Source organism: Macaca mulatta, chromosome 12 (assembly GCF_049350105.2).
Source record: "Macaca mulatta isolate MMU2019108-1 chromosome 12, T2T-MMU8v2.0, whole genome shotgun sequence".
In the NCBI taxonomy this organism is placed as follows: Eukaryota; Metazoa; Chordata; class Mammalia; order Primates; family Cercopithecidae; genus Macaca; species Macaca mulatta.
The window spans coordinates 70,059,328-70,074,130 of NC_133417.1; the positions used below are offsets into that span (position 1 = coordinate 70,059,328).

The following is a 14,803-nucleotide window of genomic DNA, read 5'->3' on the forward strand; positions in this document are numbered from 1 at the left end:
TTCCTTCCTTCCTTCCTTCCTTCCTTCCTTCCTTCCTCTCTTTCCCTCTTCTTTCTCCTTCCTTCCTTCCTTCTTTCCTTCCTTCTTTCATCCCTCCCTCCCTCCTCTCCTTCCTTCCTTCCTTCGTTCCTTCCTTCCTCCCTTCCTTCTTTTTTCTCTTCCTTAGTAAGAGCAGGTTAATTAATCTACAAAATAACTATAGCCCTCAAGTGAAGCTTTTTAAAGTAGTTCGTAGTATTTTCAAGTTACTCTGGAAGACTATAGATTTGCTCATCCTTGACTGGGCAAAATATAATCAGTCCTACTTGCACTTTCCTAATGTGTATAACACTTTCATAAATGAAACACTATCATAGTGAATCAGACTTTCAGAGGTTAACAAAAGTACATAAATTTTCACATAAAAATAAGCAAAACCTAATATAGAGAGTAAGGAGATCAAGAAAATAAGTTCATTTATTTTTTTAAAGAACATAATGTAGTTGAGAGTGTAATGTATTAAATAACATCTCTTTTTTGGAAGGCTACTTTTCTTTTTTTGAGATAGGGTCTTGCTTTGTCACTCAGGGTTGAGTAGGGTAATGTGATCATGGCTCGCTGCAGCCTCTACCTCCTGGGCTCAAGCAATCCTCTCACCTCAGCCTCCTTTGTAGCTGGGACTACAGGCATGTGCCACCATGCCCAGTGAATTTTCATATTTTTTTGTAGAGAGGAGATTTCGCCATCTTGTCCAGACTGGTCTTGAACTCCTGGACTCAAATGATCAGCCTTGTTGGCCTCCCAAAGTGCTGGGATTATAGGCATGAGCCACCATGCCCAGCCTAAAAGGCCACATTTTTAAACCACATTTTCAAACGATCAAGAAAATGAATATACTAAATACTCAGAATGGTTTAATTTCTTGTGAAAAGTTGGAATTTTTAGAAATGCATTTCCCCATAAAGAGTATCTGGTGATTTTCCAGCATCACTATATATATATATATATATATATATATATATGACTTTCAATATTACTTTTTAATAATGCATATAAGTACAATGAAAATAGTAAATAACTGTAGTACATGGTTATCATAGGAAATACAACAAAAAATTTAAAAGCATTCTTACCTCTTTGCTTTCTTCTAGTTCTGACTCACTGCTGAACTCTTCAGTATTTAAGTTTTCAAAGTCAGACTCTCCAACAGCAATTGGCACTGTTACGGTGAGGCTGGGGTTGTTTATGAATGACATATAATCATTTTCATCGATTACATATTTTTCAACACTGCTTCCGGTACCTACACCACTGGTGGTTCCATTCCCATCTCTAAGATAATTAAGCTCTTTGCTTATTTCAATTCCAGTATTATTGGACATGCAGCTGTCTATCTTATTGCCTTCATGGATTTCTATAACTTTTGGCTTTCTAAAAAAGGCTTTTCGGAAACACTCCCGTATCTTATTTTTCACATAATCGATTCCCTTTTGCATTCTTCCTACTGCAATCTGCAGATTATTCATTTCATTGTCATCATCAGTAGCAGCAAGGTTGTCTGAGCTAAATGAACTCAACAATAAGGCCAGAAAGAGGTTCAGAACCTAAAAGAAAAAACGAAAAAAACTATTTTAATATTGAAATATGCATTTAAATAACAGCCTAAAAAGGGAACTCAGATCTTTGCTAAAATTATTTCAGCAAATGTTTATTGAATGCTTACTATATTTCAGATGCCATGCCTAAGTCACACACTCTTTAAAGGACTTGATATCCTGCTCTAAGGGCAAAACGATAAAACAAGCACCTCTCCTTTTTTCCTGTTGGGAGGGACAATAGGAAAGCAGAGCTTCTAAGATTTTAAATGGTGTCTACTCAGGTTTGCCAGGGAAAAGACAAAATCTCGCCCTCAAGGTTTTTGCCAATGAGAGAGAAAAAAAGATACTTTCATCTTAATCATTTTATCTTACTTCATCTTACCTTTTTTTTTCCCTAGGGAATTTCTAGCTTCATGTATATAAAGAATGAACTCATTTATTTAATAGCCTGATGATATGTACCAAATGATGCACTTGAAATACAAATTCCTTTGGCCCGATGGCCACAAACTTTTATAACAGCAGAAATTTCTAAGTCAAATTATATACGATTTAACATGTTTCCCATCAAATACACTTTGAAATTTATGTGTTCAAATAGCTCAACAGATGGAGAGAAATCAAAAAGTGTACCAGGGTTTAGGCTAAACTCATAAGTTTTCTTTTTCTTTCTTTGTGTGTGTGTGCATGTGTGTAGAAAGTATGAGGCAATATTAACTCTCAGAATATCATAGGATATGTGAAAAAGCTACCCAGCCAACTGGTAAGTTATGGTTAATGCAGGAATAATTCATTATTTCTGATGTAAAAGAAAATTTATAACAATATTTTTAGCCTGAAATGGAGTTAGTTACTGAGTTTCAGAATATGTTACACTATAGGAAGACATGCAAGGCAAAAGCCCCAGTTTGTTTCCCTATTTCTGTATCAGATTTTTTTCAGAATCTAGAGCTCCCTAATTTACTATTCTGGAGAAAAAAATTGCGTGTTTGTAGGTATCTCAGTAGCATTCTTTTGAACAAGTTTATCTGAAATGTATCCCCCTCAAAGGAAAGGCCTAATGTAATGACATAAAGAAATGCTTTGCCCACACATGATTGAGAAATTTAAGCATTAAACATCTAACTATATAAACTATGTTTTTATATTAGTGATTTTAAGTCACAGTTAAAACTAAGCCCTTTGAGTCTGAACAATGTCCATACATATGAATAAGTTAAACTGTAATAATTGGTTTTCCTTTAGTAATGCAAATTCAGGGAAGGAAACATTTTGTCCTCCTCCAAGTTACTTGGATAATTACAATGCATAGCTAAAATATAATGGTCTACTTCACTGAAATGTGTCTTCAAAACTTGGTAGTATATGACCTATATCTCTGAGTAAGCCAACTACATGAACTATGAACATGCAAAGAGCAATTTGATTATAGAATAGATAGTTGTCTTTTTAGATTTAGTAGAGGTCATTTTCATATCAAAACAATATTAGGACACAATTCGTCTTAGTGATAAAAATTTACTTTCTTTGAAGAAGAAAGGAAAATCTAATAGTTATGCCCCTCAGGCATTCATAAATACCCCTGATTTAATCTTTACATCAAAGATATGATTTCAGTTTTGTTATCCCAATGTCATAAAAAATGGGAAACCAGAGTCCAGGAGAGGTTAAATAACTTGCTTATTCTCAGAGTGTTAATAGGGGGATTTTAGTCTAGGCCACTTACTATAAACCAGAGATATGTTTACCATATCTGGCCACCTTCCCAGCTACTGTCTGCTCTTGTTCTAATTTATGAGCATTTGTAATACATACGTACCACAAGGTTTCCAATGACCATGACCAACATGAAAACAATAAGGCACATGGTTTGGCCAGCAACCTCCATACAGTCCCACATGGTCTCTATCCACTCTCCACACAGCACGCGGAACACAATCAGGAAGGAGTGGAAGAAGTCGTTCATGTGCCACCGTGGGAGCGTACAGTCATCATTGATCTTGCAGACACATTCTTTGTAGCTCTTACCAAAGAGCTGCATGCCGACCACAGCAAAAATGAAGACGATGATGGCCAATACCAAGGTGAGGTTTCCTAGAGCCCCCACTGAATTGCCAATGATCTTAATTAGCATATTTAGTGTGGGCCAGGATTTTGCCAACTTGAAAACTCTAAGCTGTAATGAAGTGAAAAGATGCTCTTAGTAGTAATCATAATATAATTTTATACATTATTTTATTAGTATGTGGTATCATAGAACCACATGTGGTAGATGTAAAAACTCAAAATATGCTGAACTAATTCAATTTCAAATCCAGAAAAACCAGTGTTAACAATATTAGAATTGTAAATCAGGTCATAATATCATTTAAGGGCAAAAGTAAAAATAATAAAACATTTCAGAAATAATAAATAAAACATTTCTGATTCATCAAAAGATATGCCCATGTAAACAAATTGATATTTTGATTAGAGACATTTTTAAATTAGCAAACTAATGTTATCTTCAGGTTCTATTTTAGAGAGTAAAAAGAAATATTAAAAGTATAAATCATATATTTTTATGGGCCAAATAAAATAAAAGTAAAATAAACTAAATAATATGATACAAATGTACAGAAAAAATTTGAATACACATTTTGCTTAATTTTCAATAAAAATTATATATATTTCTCAATAAAATTGTGCTATAATTTAAAAAGTTTGTTATACAATTATTTAAGATATTAATAACATCAAATATTTCCCCGCATGTTGCTTTAAAACAGTCCCCATTCATAGAAGTAGGGTTAATAAAAAGCTAAAATTAATTGGGGCCTAAAATTCTTATTTGCATGTCTTTACAGACTGTAAGGCCAAAAAAACTTCATAAACTGAAAACACAGTTTTGGGAAGTACACGTAGGTTTTCAGATGTGCCCTACATACCTAATCATTATAAAGTATTTCAAACGCTTTCATCAATCTTAGAAACTGTTTATACTTAAAGAGGATGTTTATAATTTTTTAGAATGTTATATATTGATGTAAAATTAAAATTAAAATTAATAATTATATAAATATACATTGATTCAATTTCAAAATAAATGTGCCAATGAGCGACAAGAATATATATAAATAGATACCAGTCTGAATGATCGCAGTACAGACAATCCTTCCACATTTGATAGACCAAGCTCCATTAAACTCAGGCTGACAATAATTCCATCAAAGATATTCCAGCCCTCTTGGAAGTAGTAATAAGGATCCATGGCAATGATCTTGAGAACCATTTCTGCTGTGAAAATCCCAGTGAAGACCTAAAAATAGAGATCAGCACTACTTCAAGAGCACTGAAAAACACTGATGCTACATGAATTTATAAAGAAGAACATTAATAGTCAGGAATAAAAATATCTAAAATTTAAAGTGAGAAAATGTGACAAATCAACTCAAGTCTAGCTTTTTTTTTTTTGTTTTCATTTTCATTTTTATTTATTTATTTTTGAGACATTGTCTCTTTCTGTTGCCCAGGTTGGAGTACAGTGGCACGATCTCGGCTCACTGCAACCTCCGCCTCCCAGGTTCAAGTGATTCCCCTGCCTCAGCCTCCCAAATAGCTGGGATTACAGGAGTGGGCCACCATGCCCAGCTAATTTTTGTAATTTCAGTAGAGACAGGGTTTCACATCATGTTGGCCAGGCCAATCTCGAACCCCTGACCTCAAGTGATCTGCCCGCCTCAGCCTCCCAAAGTACTGGGATTACAGGCATGAGCCACCACACCCAGTCATGTCTAGCATTTTTTTTTTCCCCTCTAGGAGAGTATTTTATTAAGCAGAGTGATATTATTTAATGAATCTGCTGGATTTCCAAGAAAAACACTAATTTTAAAACATTTCGTGGTCTACATTTTAAATCTGGTATTGAATAATAGCTCCTGAATTATTGCCCTTGTTGGTACACTACATGTCTAACACAATCACAACCAAATTCATTTCTGGGTAGTATTGCATCAGGAACAAATCCACATATTATTGAAAGTTATTAAAAATTGATTTCATAAAAACCATATTTTGTTTTTGATTTTGTGTTTTTTAAGGGATACCATCTTATTTCTATAATTTTATAAACATTCCTGAAACAAGAGTAAGTTTGCCGTAAATGGTTTATAATAACGATCTCTGGATGCATGCCTCAGAATTAAGGTTAATGGATTAGTAGAGTAACAAACTGCAGATTTAACTGAAACCAGCAGGAGAAAATACTCAGTATGCATATACATGTAAATAAGATTAATAAATCACTTGAGTGGCTAGCTAAATGTGTATTTGACAATAGAAAGAAAAACAATGAAACAAACACATTTATTTTTTAACTCAAAATGATAGGCTGAGAGACACAGGACATGAAGAATTGTGAAATCACTCTTGCAGAAAATCTTTTAAAGCAATTCTCTTAATTCACTATAGTTAAAAATTACAATTTATGACTGTAAAGTCAAGCTTAGCATTTACCAAGATAAATCAGCCTTTATCTTGAAGGAATTCTGTCAAAATAACAGTATAACAATTATTTGGTTTCCTAAAACATTGTATTACTTAAAAGAAATATTGATCCACCCTTACAGATGTATAAATTCAGCTAACACTTCATTGTTTCCAATCACAGATGAAAAATACCCATCACAGAAAGAAAAACAGCCTGACGGTAGTCATCCATTCACTCAAATAGAAATAAAATGTATTTTAAGCAAGCCTAGTACATGAAAATCCAGGTATATGGTGAAATGCCCATTGAAAAATATATTTTTCATTTTACAGAATAACACATCAAAGATTCTTTTTTTCAAATAGTGATTTTGCCTGGTAAATACAAAGTAAGTTCTAACTATACAAATTTTATTTCTTGTATAAAACTTTTAGAAGCAGTTATTATTTGAAATAGGCACTCTGATGATAGAAATATATTATTTAAAGTGAGCTAGAACCATCCAGGGAAATAATCTACAAACATCTCTTTCTATAGAAAATCATAAGGTGGTATTTTCAGCTCTTCTAAAATGACTAGATCTCATGCCTTTAAAAACATATACCCTAAATTTACGCTTATCTAAAAATGTAATCCCACCATGAAACTTTTCATTAAAAATAATATTTTTATTACAGCTAGTAATCCAAAATGACAGCTATATCTCTGTAAATGTTTTCAGTTAAGGCCCTAAAAATCAATGGGATTGTTTTTGGTACATTTTAATCTAGTTTCAGCATTTTCAGGTAGGTTGGAAATGTTTGTTATGATGAAGATGTTGTCTAACCTACTACGATTGATAGGCTATTTTTTGCTTATTGAATCCCTATGATGGTTGCAAGCATTTTATAATGATTAAAAAACAAACAGAAAAATACTCCACAAAAATACAGAGCACCTTAGCAAAACTTAATTGAGATTCAAGGTCTCTTGATATTCAAATTTGATTAATCTCATCAACAAGGAAGTGATTAATTTTTATGTACTGCAGAAACAATACAAAATGGGGTAGGTTGATCTAAGTTAAGATGGAAAATTCCACAATTCAATGTCCTCATGTATAATATAAGGCAGTATGCAATAATTTGAGCCGTAATAAACTAGTCCATAGATATTCTAAATATATGTTAATGAGCAAATTATAAGCTCTCCACAAAACATGCTGTGTAATCATCTATGATCTATAATATAGTCTTAAGTCAGCTAAGCACCCATGATAGAAATTCTGTCTTTCTCTCTCACATGCTCTCTCTCTGCCTATATATTAAATATATGTATTACTTTCATATGTATAAATATTTATGATAAAGGTTGTTATGGGTAGGAAATAAGATATTCTATGAACAAATGCTTTGTAAATTATGCAATGCATTATTGATATGTTAATCATTATAGTAAGGAGGTATCAACCAATAGAGTCAGTCACTTTACATATTCTCCTATTGTTATGGTTAGAAATAAATAACTCAGGTCCGTTCCCTATAATTTATGCTCTCTATCTTGACAAGTTTTGTTTCCCCAGCACTAAACTGAACTTATAGATGGTTCTATCACCAACAATCTACCAGGCATCAGTCTCCCATTCCACTTTCCCACCTCATTATTTCAGTTACTACCCATCAAGTAATAGAATTGTAGAACTGGAACATACATAAAAAGTCATTTAGTCCAACACACTCATTGTTTATATGTGTGTTGAGAAAATAGACTCAAGGATCTAAGTGACTTTTCAAAACCACACAGATATTTACCATGACCACTTTGACCAGGACCTAGATTTGATGCTTTTGTCATGTGCTTTTTCATTCAATCATCTTATAATCCAGCCTCTCTTATCCTGTGTTTCCATACTCAACTGCTCCAACATTGGAATTCTATATTTACTGTTTCACTCTGGCAAGTTTCCAAAATCTTCCTTCACCTGTTCAACTTCCCTGACTGTCCAATATCCTGGGAAAAATACAAGAACTACACCAGAAATATTTTCCATCATTATTTCAAAGAAAGGTCTGAAAGGGTAATAGCATATATATGAGGAAGGAAACTGTTTATTGAGCACATGCTAGATGCCAGGCACAGTCTAGGTGCTTTCACATTACCTCATGTGACCTTCACAACAATTCCGCACGAAGGGGATTACTACACTCATTTCAATAGTAGAAAACAAAGACTCAGATTGTTTATCAGACTTGTCCAGAGGCCATATCACTAGTAAGCACTGGCAACTAAGGTCAAACTCAGTTCCACTCCACTGCAAAGCCTGTGTTCTTTTGCAAAATCATGCTACCTGTAGCAGCCTTTTTGGCTAGGTATCAACCAGTGGGTTATTCATTGAGTGACTCCCATGTAAACACTGAGAGAGGCAACAGAAAAATGGGACATGGCCTTTGCCAAAGATGAAGAAAATCTTAAGAATATGTGAGTATTCTACTGAGTCACGTAATGCAGAGAATTTGAGGTCGCTTATTAGGGCACACATTTATCCAGTTGTCCACTAGCATTTCCTTTCCCCCTTCTGTTGGCAATTGCTCCTCCACCCATGATTCCTCAGGACTGCTATGTTTTCAACACGATTCCACCCTCTGCCAAAGCTGATTAAATCAGAGGTGAGCATCTGACCCAAATTATGCCGAAGTTCTATCAGGAGTCTTTGGAATGAGACTCAAAAAGAGATTCAGGCTTTTTCCAGTGTAGAGGTTGTAAGATGTAAAATCAGTGAGCTTTTACTGAACATTTGCTGACCTAAAGACAAATGATGCAGTGAACTTGCAGGCCATATCTAAGCCCTTGATGAAGACTGTTCCTGAAGTCAGACTGCAATACTGCCCTTTATTTAGTTTGTTAGTCTACCTTTTCCCTCCATTCCAGTTTTCCCACTACCCCTTGCCCCAAGTTTGTTTGAGTTAGTACAGGGCAAGGTCTTGATTAATAATATATGTAAACCCTTTTCTTACGTGTTCACTCATTTTGATCAGCACACACAGACACAGATGCATGCTCAGTAATTTAAACCAGAGGTATGGCTAAATCACAAATGCACATTTAGCAACTATTTATTTTCTTGTATGAATATCACTGAAGCTTTTTATTAGGTAGTTAACTTGAAACAATGATGTTCTTTTTTAAAATATACATCAATCTTTGGGTCATCCTTTCAATGGACATGATTTTTTTAGAGGCTGTGTGGGTTAAAACCACATGTTTGTGGAGCCAGGATTAGATCTTCTGGTTTATCTGGACCCGCATTTCCAGAAAGAACAACTGTAAAGATTTTGAGATGTTTACAACTGGTAAGACACCACGATCAATCAGCACAGACATTGGCCTAAACAATTAGCATTCATACCAGTTGAGTTTTAGGCTCTATTGCTGAGATTCCCTGTAATATTCCTTAGATATTTCTTTCTATGAGGAAAGAGGATACAATTTTTGGGTTCAGCACAGCACGAACAGATCTTTCCCTTTGGTCTATGTCTCCCACCTCTGCCAAAGTAATTAAGTAAACTTCAAATGTACTTACCAGGTTTCCTACAGTCAATACACTACTGAATTGCTCGGTCATAGGGTAGTGCTCCATGGCCATAAAGAGGGTATTTAAGACTATGCAAATAGTGATGGCAAGATCAACAAATGGATCCATAACAATTAAATTCACAAGATGTTTTACTTTTAACCATGCATCACAGCAGTCCCAGATCAAGAACACATTGGCAAATCTATACCAGCATGGTGGACATTTCTGTCTAGATTCTTCAAGTTCTGGAGGGACAATAAAGAGGGAGAGTAGTAAATAACAACAAAAATGAGTTATTATTGCCAGTAGATTTTATATCATTTAACAAAATTGATGCTTATATTTGAAAATAGAAATTCATATTACTTAAGAAACTTAAGAAGACAATCCCATTAAATATTTTCAGAAAATACTAATTAAAATGTCATATAGATTGACTTTTTTCTTTTAAATACAGAAAATAAGCACTTTGAATTTAATATTTTGCTTTAAAATCACTAGGTTATGATTGATTAAATTGCTGTATTCTCTTTGTCAAAACAGAATTTTAAATAAGCATTACACAACTATTAAAATTTTAAATAATTATGGTTTCTTCTGAAAGTACCTTTTTAAAAACATTGTCTAAAGTTGTGATCCCTTATGTGTGTGATAATATTTATGAACTATTCTCTCCTCTCATAGTTTCCATATCAACATTCATCTTGCACACAATGAGAATGTAGTATGCCTTTCTTTTTAGTATACATTCAGACTCAAATCTACTTTTGTGGCTGGTACATATCTTTTAGAATTTTAGCATCATGTATTTAAAATATTACTTGAAATTTTAATGGATGAGGCCTGTTACAAAATAATTATTATGTGACTGTATATCTAATACACCAAGAAGACGTGATACAAAATGTAATAGATGTTTTTTAAAGAACATATGTTAGAATTGACATACAATTGATCTAAAAAGGGCAGTACTAATATATTCTCTCTCCAGACTTCACGGAGTGAGGACTGTGTGAAGTATGAACAAGTTTAGTGTATAAATAGTTGCTGCCCATTCCTGTATGTCAAAATCAATGAACATATCTGTCCATGGTCCTTTGGAGGAATGTAATGGTTGTTGTGTATGTAGAAGATGGAAGAGAGACCCTTTCGTAGGATCTCTCTTGGAGTGGAGGACAGGTTTTGATTTGTCCAACTCATTCAAGCGCTCCCACAACCCTATCAACACCTCCATGCCTGAAGAACAGACTAAAGCCTGAAAGAAATGTTTCCTTATGCTTCTATATACCAAGACTTAGAAAGGGGGAAGAGTTTACTCTATTTGCATATGAGTAACATAACATAAGAAGAAATCCTCATTGATATAATATCAAGTGGTGAAATATCACTCTGCAAGCAAGGTAAGGACCCAACTCAAAAAGAAATAAGGCCAATATTAGTTTTTGTAATCAATGTGATAATATACTCCATATATCACATTCTTAGGTCTAGTATATAGTTTTGATCTGGGTAACAGACTTCAGTAATTCTATGAAAAGAAGGAATAGTTCACAAAGCACATAATCACAGAAAGTTGACTGTTCCATGACCTGCTTCTTACCTTCCATTGTGTTGGTCAGAATGCTGGCTATGCTCATGGCTCTTTGCCTTCCAGACGAATCCTCCAGCATCTCCATTGAAATCTGGTAAGAACTTAACCTTCTCTTTCTGATTTCCGTTTCAGTGGTGGTGCCCTGCAAACCAAATACTGATGGCTCAAACCACTCTTTCTAATAAGTAATACAACACCACATAGCATTTCTTTGGTAAATCATGCCACATGCAATTTTTCCAGTTAAGAATTTTCAAGGAATAAAATGTTGAATTATTGTTAAGTTATAAACAGTTTTGTTTTTAAAAAAAAGTTATTGCAGGTAGTACTATTTAAGAGGAATTCACCAGTGGATGCAGTTGTATAACACAATTATATTACAGAAATATTTTAATTAACCTGTCACAATTTTCAAGGAAATTTGTTGTAAACATGCTAAAGTCATTTATTATTTTATTTCATTTAGGTGAAAATTATTTTTATCCTCTATCAATGATTACTAATCAGATCAATCTCCCCCCCAATAAATACTATGATTATATAGTCTCAAGGCTGAATTATTTTCTTTGAGGCTATATTGACAATATTGACATACGTGGGCCAATTTTTTTCCATGCACAAACACAGATGTACAATGAAATGTGTGTGCTTTCCTGAAATTTCTTTAATTATTTCTATATCTCTTCCTATTAAAAAACAACACATTTTAGAGTCATTTTAAAATAGCACTGTAAATATTGACAGTTGTATGAAACTGCCCATTATCAACAAATTGGTTATAATATTTAATTTTAAGAATATGAATTTTCCAGAATATGAATAGATAATTTTACAATTCTTCGTGATTATGCATCTTACAGATTTGATGGTGAAAATGTCCATTATTTGTCTTGGTAGGTCTACCAAATTTGCAGATATGTGTTTCAAAGCAGACTCTAAAAACTGGGCCCTTTTAACCTAAAGCCATGGTCCCTTACAATGAATTCCCATACAACAAAAGCTAATGCTCCCGTACAATTCAATTGATTCTCAATATTCTATTGTTTTCCCTTTGATTAATCATGTATTATTTTTACCAACTTTTCATTTTGAGGAAGCAGGACGGTATAACAGCCTAAACTGTCCAGGCTTTGATTATTTCAAATTAGTGAATAATGTCAGTGGCAGCTAGGTCATCTATTATCACCTCTGGGAGAAGTTGTCCAGTAGGTGACGTTAGAGCTGAAGGTCCACCCACCAAGGAAACCACACCATTGCAATCCACAGTGCTGTGCATCTTCCCATTTGCTGGAAGCCCTGGCACCATCCTGGATGACATACTGGCCTGACTAACGTTACTGTTGCGTCGCTCTCCATGTCTGTGCGGCACAAACAGTGAGTCTCTCCTGCTTTCGCTGTCTTCAAATGTGCTGTGTTCGTCATCAGCAAAGTCATTTTCAGATCCAACATCCTTTGCCCGACCTCTGAAACTGAAAATGCTTGTTTTGCTATTGCGTCTTGGGGAAAACAGGGAGCCACGGATACTCAACAGAGACTGCGGAGAAAGCAAAACGGAATGGGATGGGGTGGGGGGAGAACACAATTATTTAATAAAAATAAAAGTATTAATATTAAAAGATCTATTTTCTTTTGAGTTAGTATAGTCTTGCTCTTAAACATGGATTATCAAATTTATAGAGGACACATATATTTTAATACTTTTATTAAAGCAAATTTAAGTAAAAGAGTGTTTTTCTGACTAACAATACTGATTCGCAATTTACTAAGTATGCAACCACTTCATTTAGTCTTCACTTCAGGTGGATTGGGTTATCATAATGCTATAGGTTAGGGACCAGATGCTGAAAAGGCTAAATGATAACTTTTGATGGGAGTGGTGGTTAAACAAATAGTAAGTAGCTTCTACTTCTTAATGCTGTAATCTGAAGGGAATGCAACCTGGAGAATAAGTTTTGGCTCAAGTGAGAATGTTGGCTCAAATTTAAAATATTTGTTTCAAATGTTGCATTGTAGCCAGTATTTCACTTCAGGATAATTATTTTTTTTAAAAAAAAACTACTATTTTTCCATTCCCTTCTTTTGAATTCTGAAAGAAAATTAGTTTACTCTTTGTCTGAAATGGTTTGTCTCTACCCACATGGGAATAGAAGTCACAAAACTTACCCACGATGTTGTCTTCCAAATTTGCTAACAGTTTCCCAAATGGCAACCAATGATTCACCTTATTTGAGAGACTACATGTCATAGCAAACGCAACAGAGAGGATTCCTAAACTGCTACATAAATTACTCTTCTTGTGTAAAATATAACACTGGCTTATAAAAGCAAGACATATAACATGACTTCACCAGCGGGTGGTGTAAAAAACAGCATATACTTCTGATTTTACTTTAACTGTATTGAAAAGAGACAATTCAAAACGTTTTTTATTACAGCTATTCCCAAGTAAGTTAAGCGAACTGTTTCCTAGTACCAGAAAATGAGGATTTAGCTTGAAGTTCCCTCTAGCACATTTTGAAAGGATTTTAAACTAGCAACCCCAAATTATTCTGTGTGTATTCTAGTCTTGCAGATAGTTTTCAAAAACATCTCTATTCAGTCTGCAGAATATTTGTTTTCTCCCCTCATCATGAACAATGGCATTCCTCCTCGCTCTCTCATTCCCTTTCCTACTTCTCTTCACACCCAGGGTAATATACATACATACATATACATATACATATGTCAGCAGCAAACATTCCTGGATCTTCTCTCTCTTCTAAGCTTTAGTGTAAAACCAAATAAAATGATTTTAGTGGAAAAAACAGAAAAGGCAGACTCTGTCAAACTTATTTTTGGTTCCTCTGCCTAATTAGGTCATGCTGATTTTCGTAGGCCCCATTTTTAGCTTTATTTTTATGGCTTTTCCCAGACTGCAAAGCACCAGAATAATCTTTGTTGTCCTCTGTCTCAGTGATATTCTGGAAGGATATTATTCACTAAAAAGTGCTCTGTTCCTTTGGATTTGGTTAGATTCTCCACAGGAACTGTTGGCTGTCCAGCTTGTCCATCGGAGGGTGTGTCTATGTAATACTTAATTCCTGTAGCAGGTTTGTCTACCGAAGGGCAGACAGTAGAGGGATTTTACAGCAAAGTGATCAAGAGATTAGATCATGTGAAGACATCAATTCATCCCCCCATTAATAAAGAATGCTAATGCTTTTCATTTCCTCAGATTCCATTTAAATGATCAATATAATAACAGTTATATCCAGAACTCGTGTTTTTATTGTTGTTGTTGTCGTTGTTTTGAGGCAGAGTCTCGCTCTGTCGCCCAGGCTGAAGTACAGTGGTGTAATCTCGGCTCACTGCAATCTCCACCTCTCAGGTTCAAGCTATTCTCCTGCCTTACCCTCCTGAGTTGTTGGGACTAGAGGTGCCTGCCACCACACCTGGCTAATTTTTGTATTTTTAGTAGAGACAGGGTTTCACCATGATGGTCAAGTTGGCCTCGAACTCCCGACCTCAGGTGATCTGCCCACCCTGGCCTTCTAAAGCCCTGAGATTAGAGGCATGAGCCACCATACCCAGCCCAGAATTAGTGTTTTGAAACATTTGCGTGTATGTGAATCACT

At 34.6% G+C, this 14,803-nt stretch overlaps 1 protein-coding gene across 1 annotated transcript in view; it reads right to left on the reverse strand.

Annotated features, from left to right (window-relative positions):
• Nucleotides 1-14,803, reverse strand: part of SCN3A (sodium voltage-gated channel alpha subunit 3) — a 116,014-nt gene that overhangs the window by 38,997 nt on the left and 62,214 nt on the right. The window contains exons 13-18 of the mRNA XM_015110270.3: nucleotides 12,376-12,723; nucleotides 11,199-11,331; nucleotides 9,605-9,843; nucleotides 4,702-4,875; nucleotides 3,397-3,753; nucleotides 1,113-1,583 (exon numbers count right to left, since the gene is read on the reverse strand). Of these exons, the coding sequence (XP_014965756.2) occupies nucleotides 1,113-1,583; nucleotides 3,397-3,753; nucleotides 4,702-4,875; nucleotides 9,605-9,843; nucleotides 11,199-11,331; nucleotides 12,376-12,723 (1,722 nt within the window). The remainder of the gene's footprint in view (nucleotides 1-1,112; nucleotides 1,584-3,396; nucleotides 3,754-4,701; nucleotides 4,876-9,604; nucleotides 9,844-11,198; nucleotides 11,332-12,375; nucleotides 12,724-14,803) is intronic.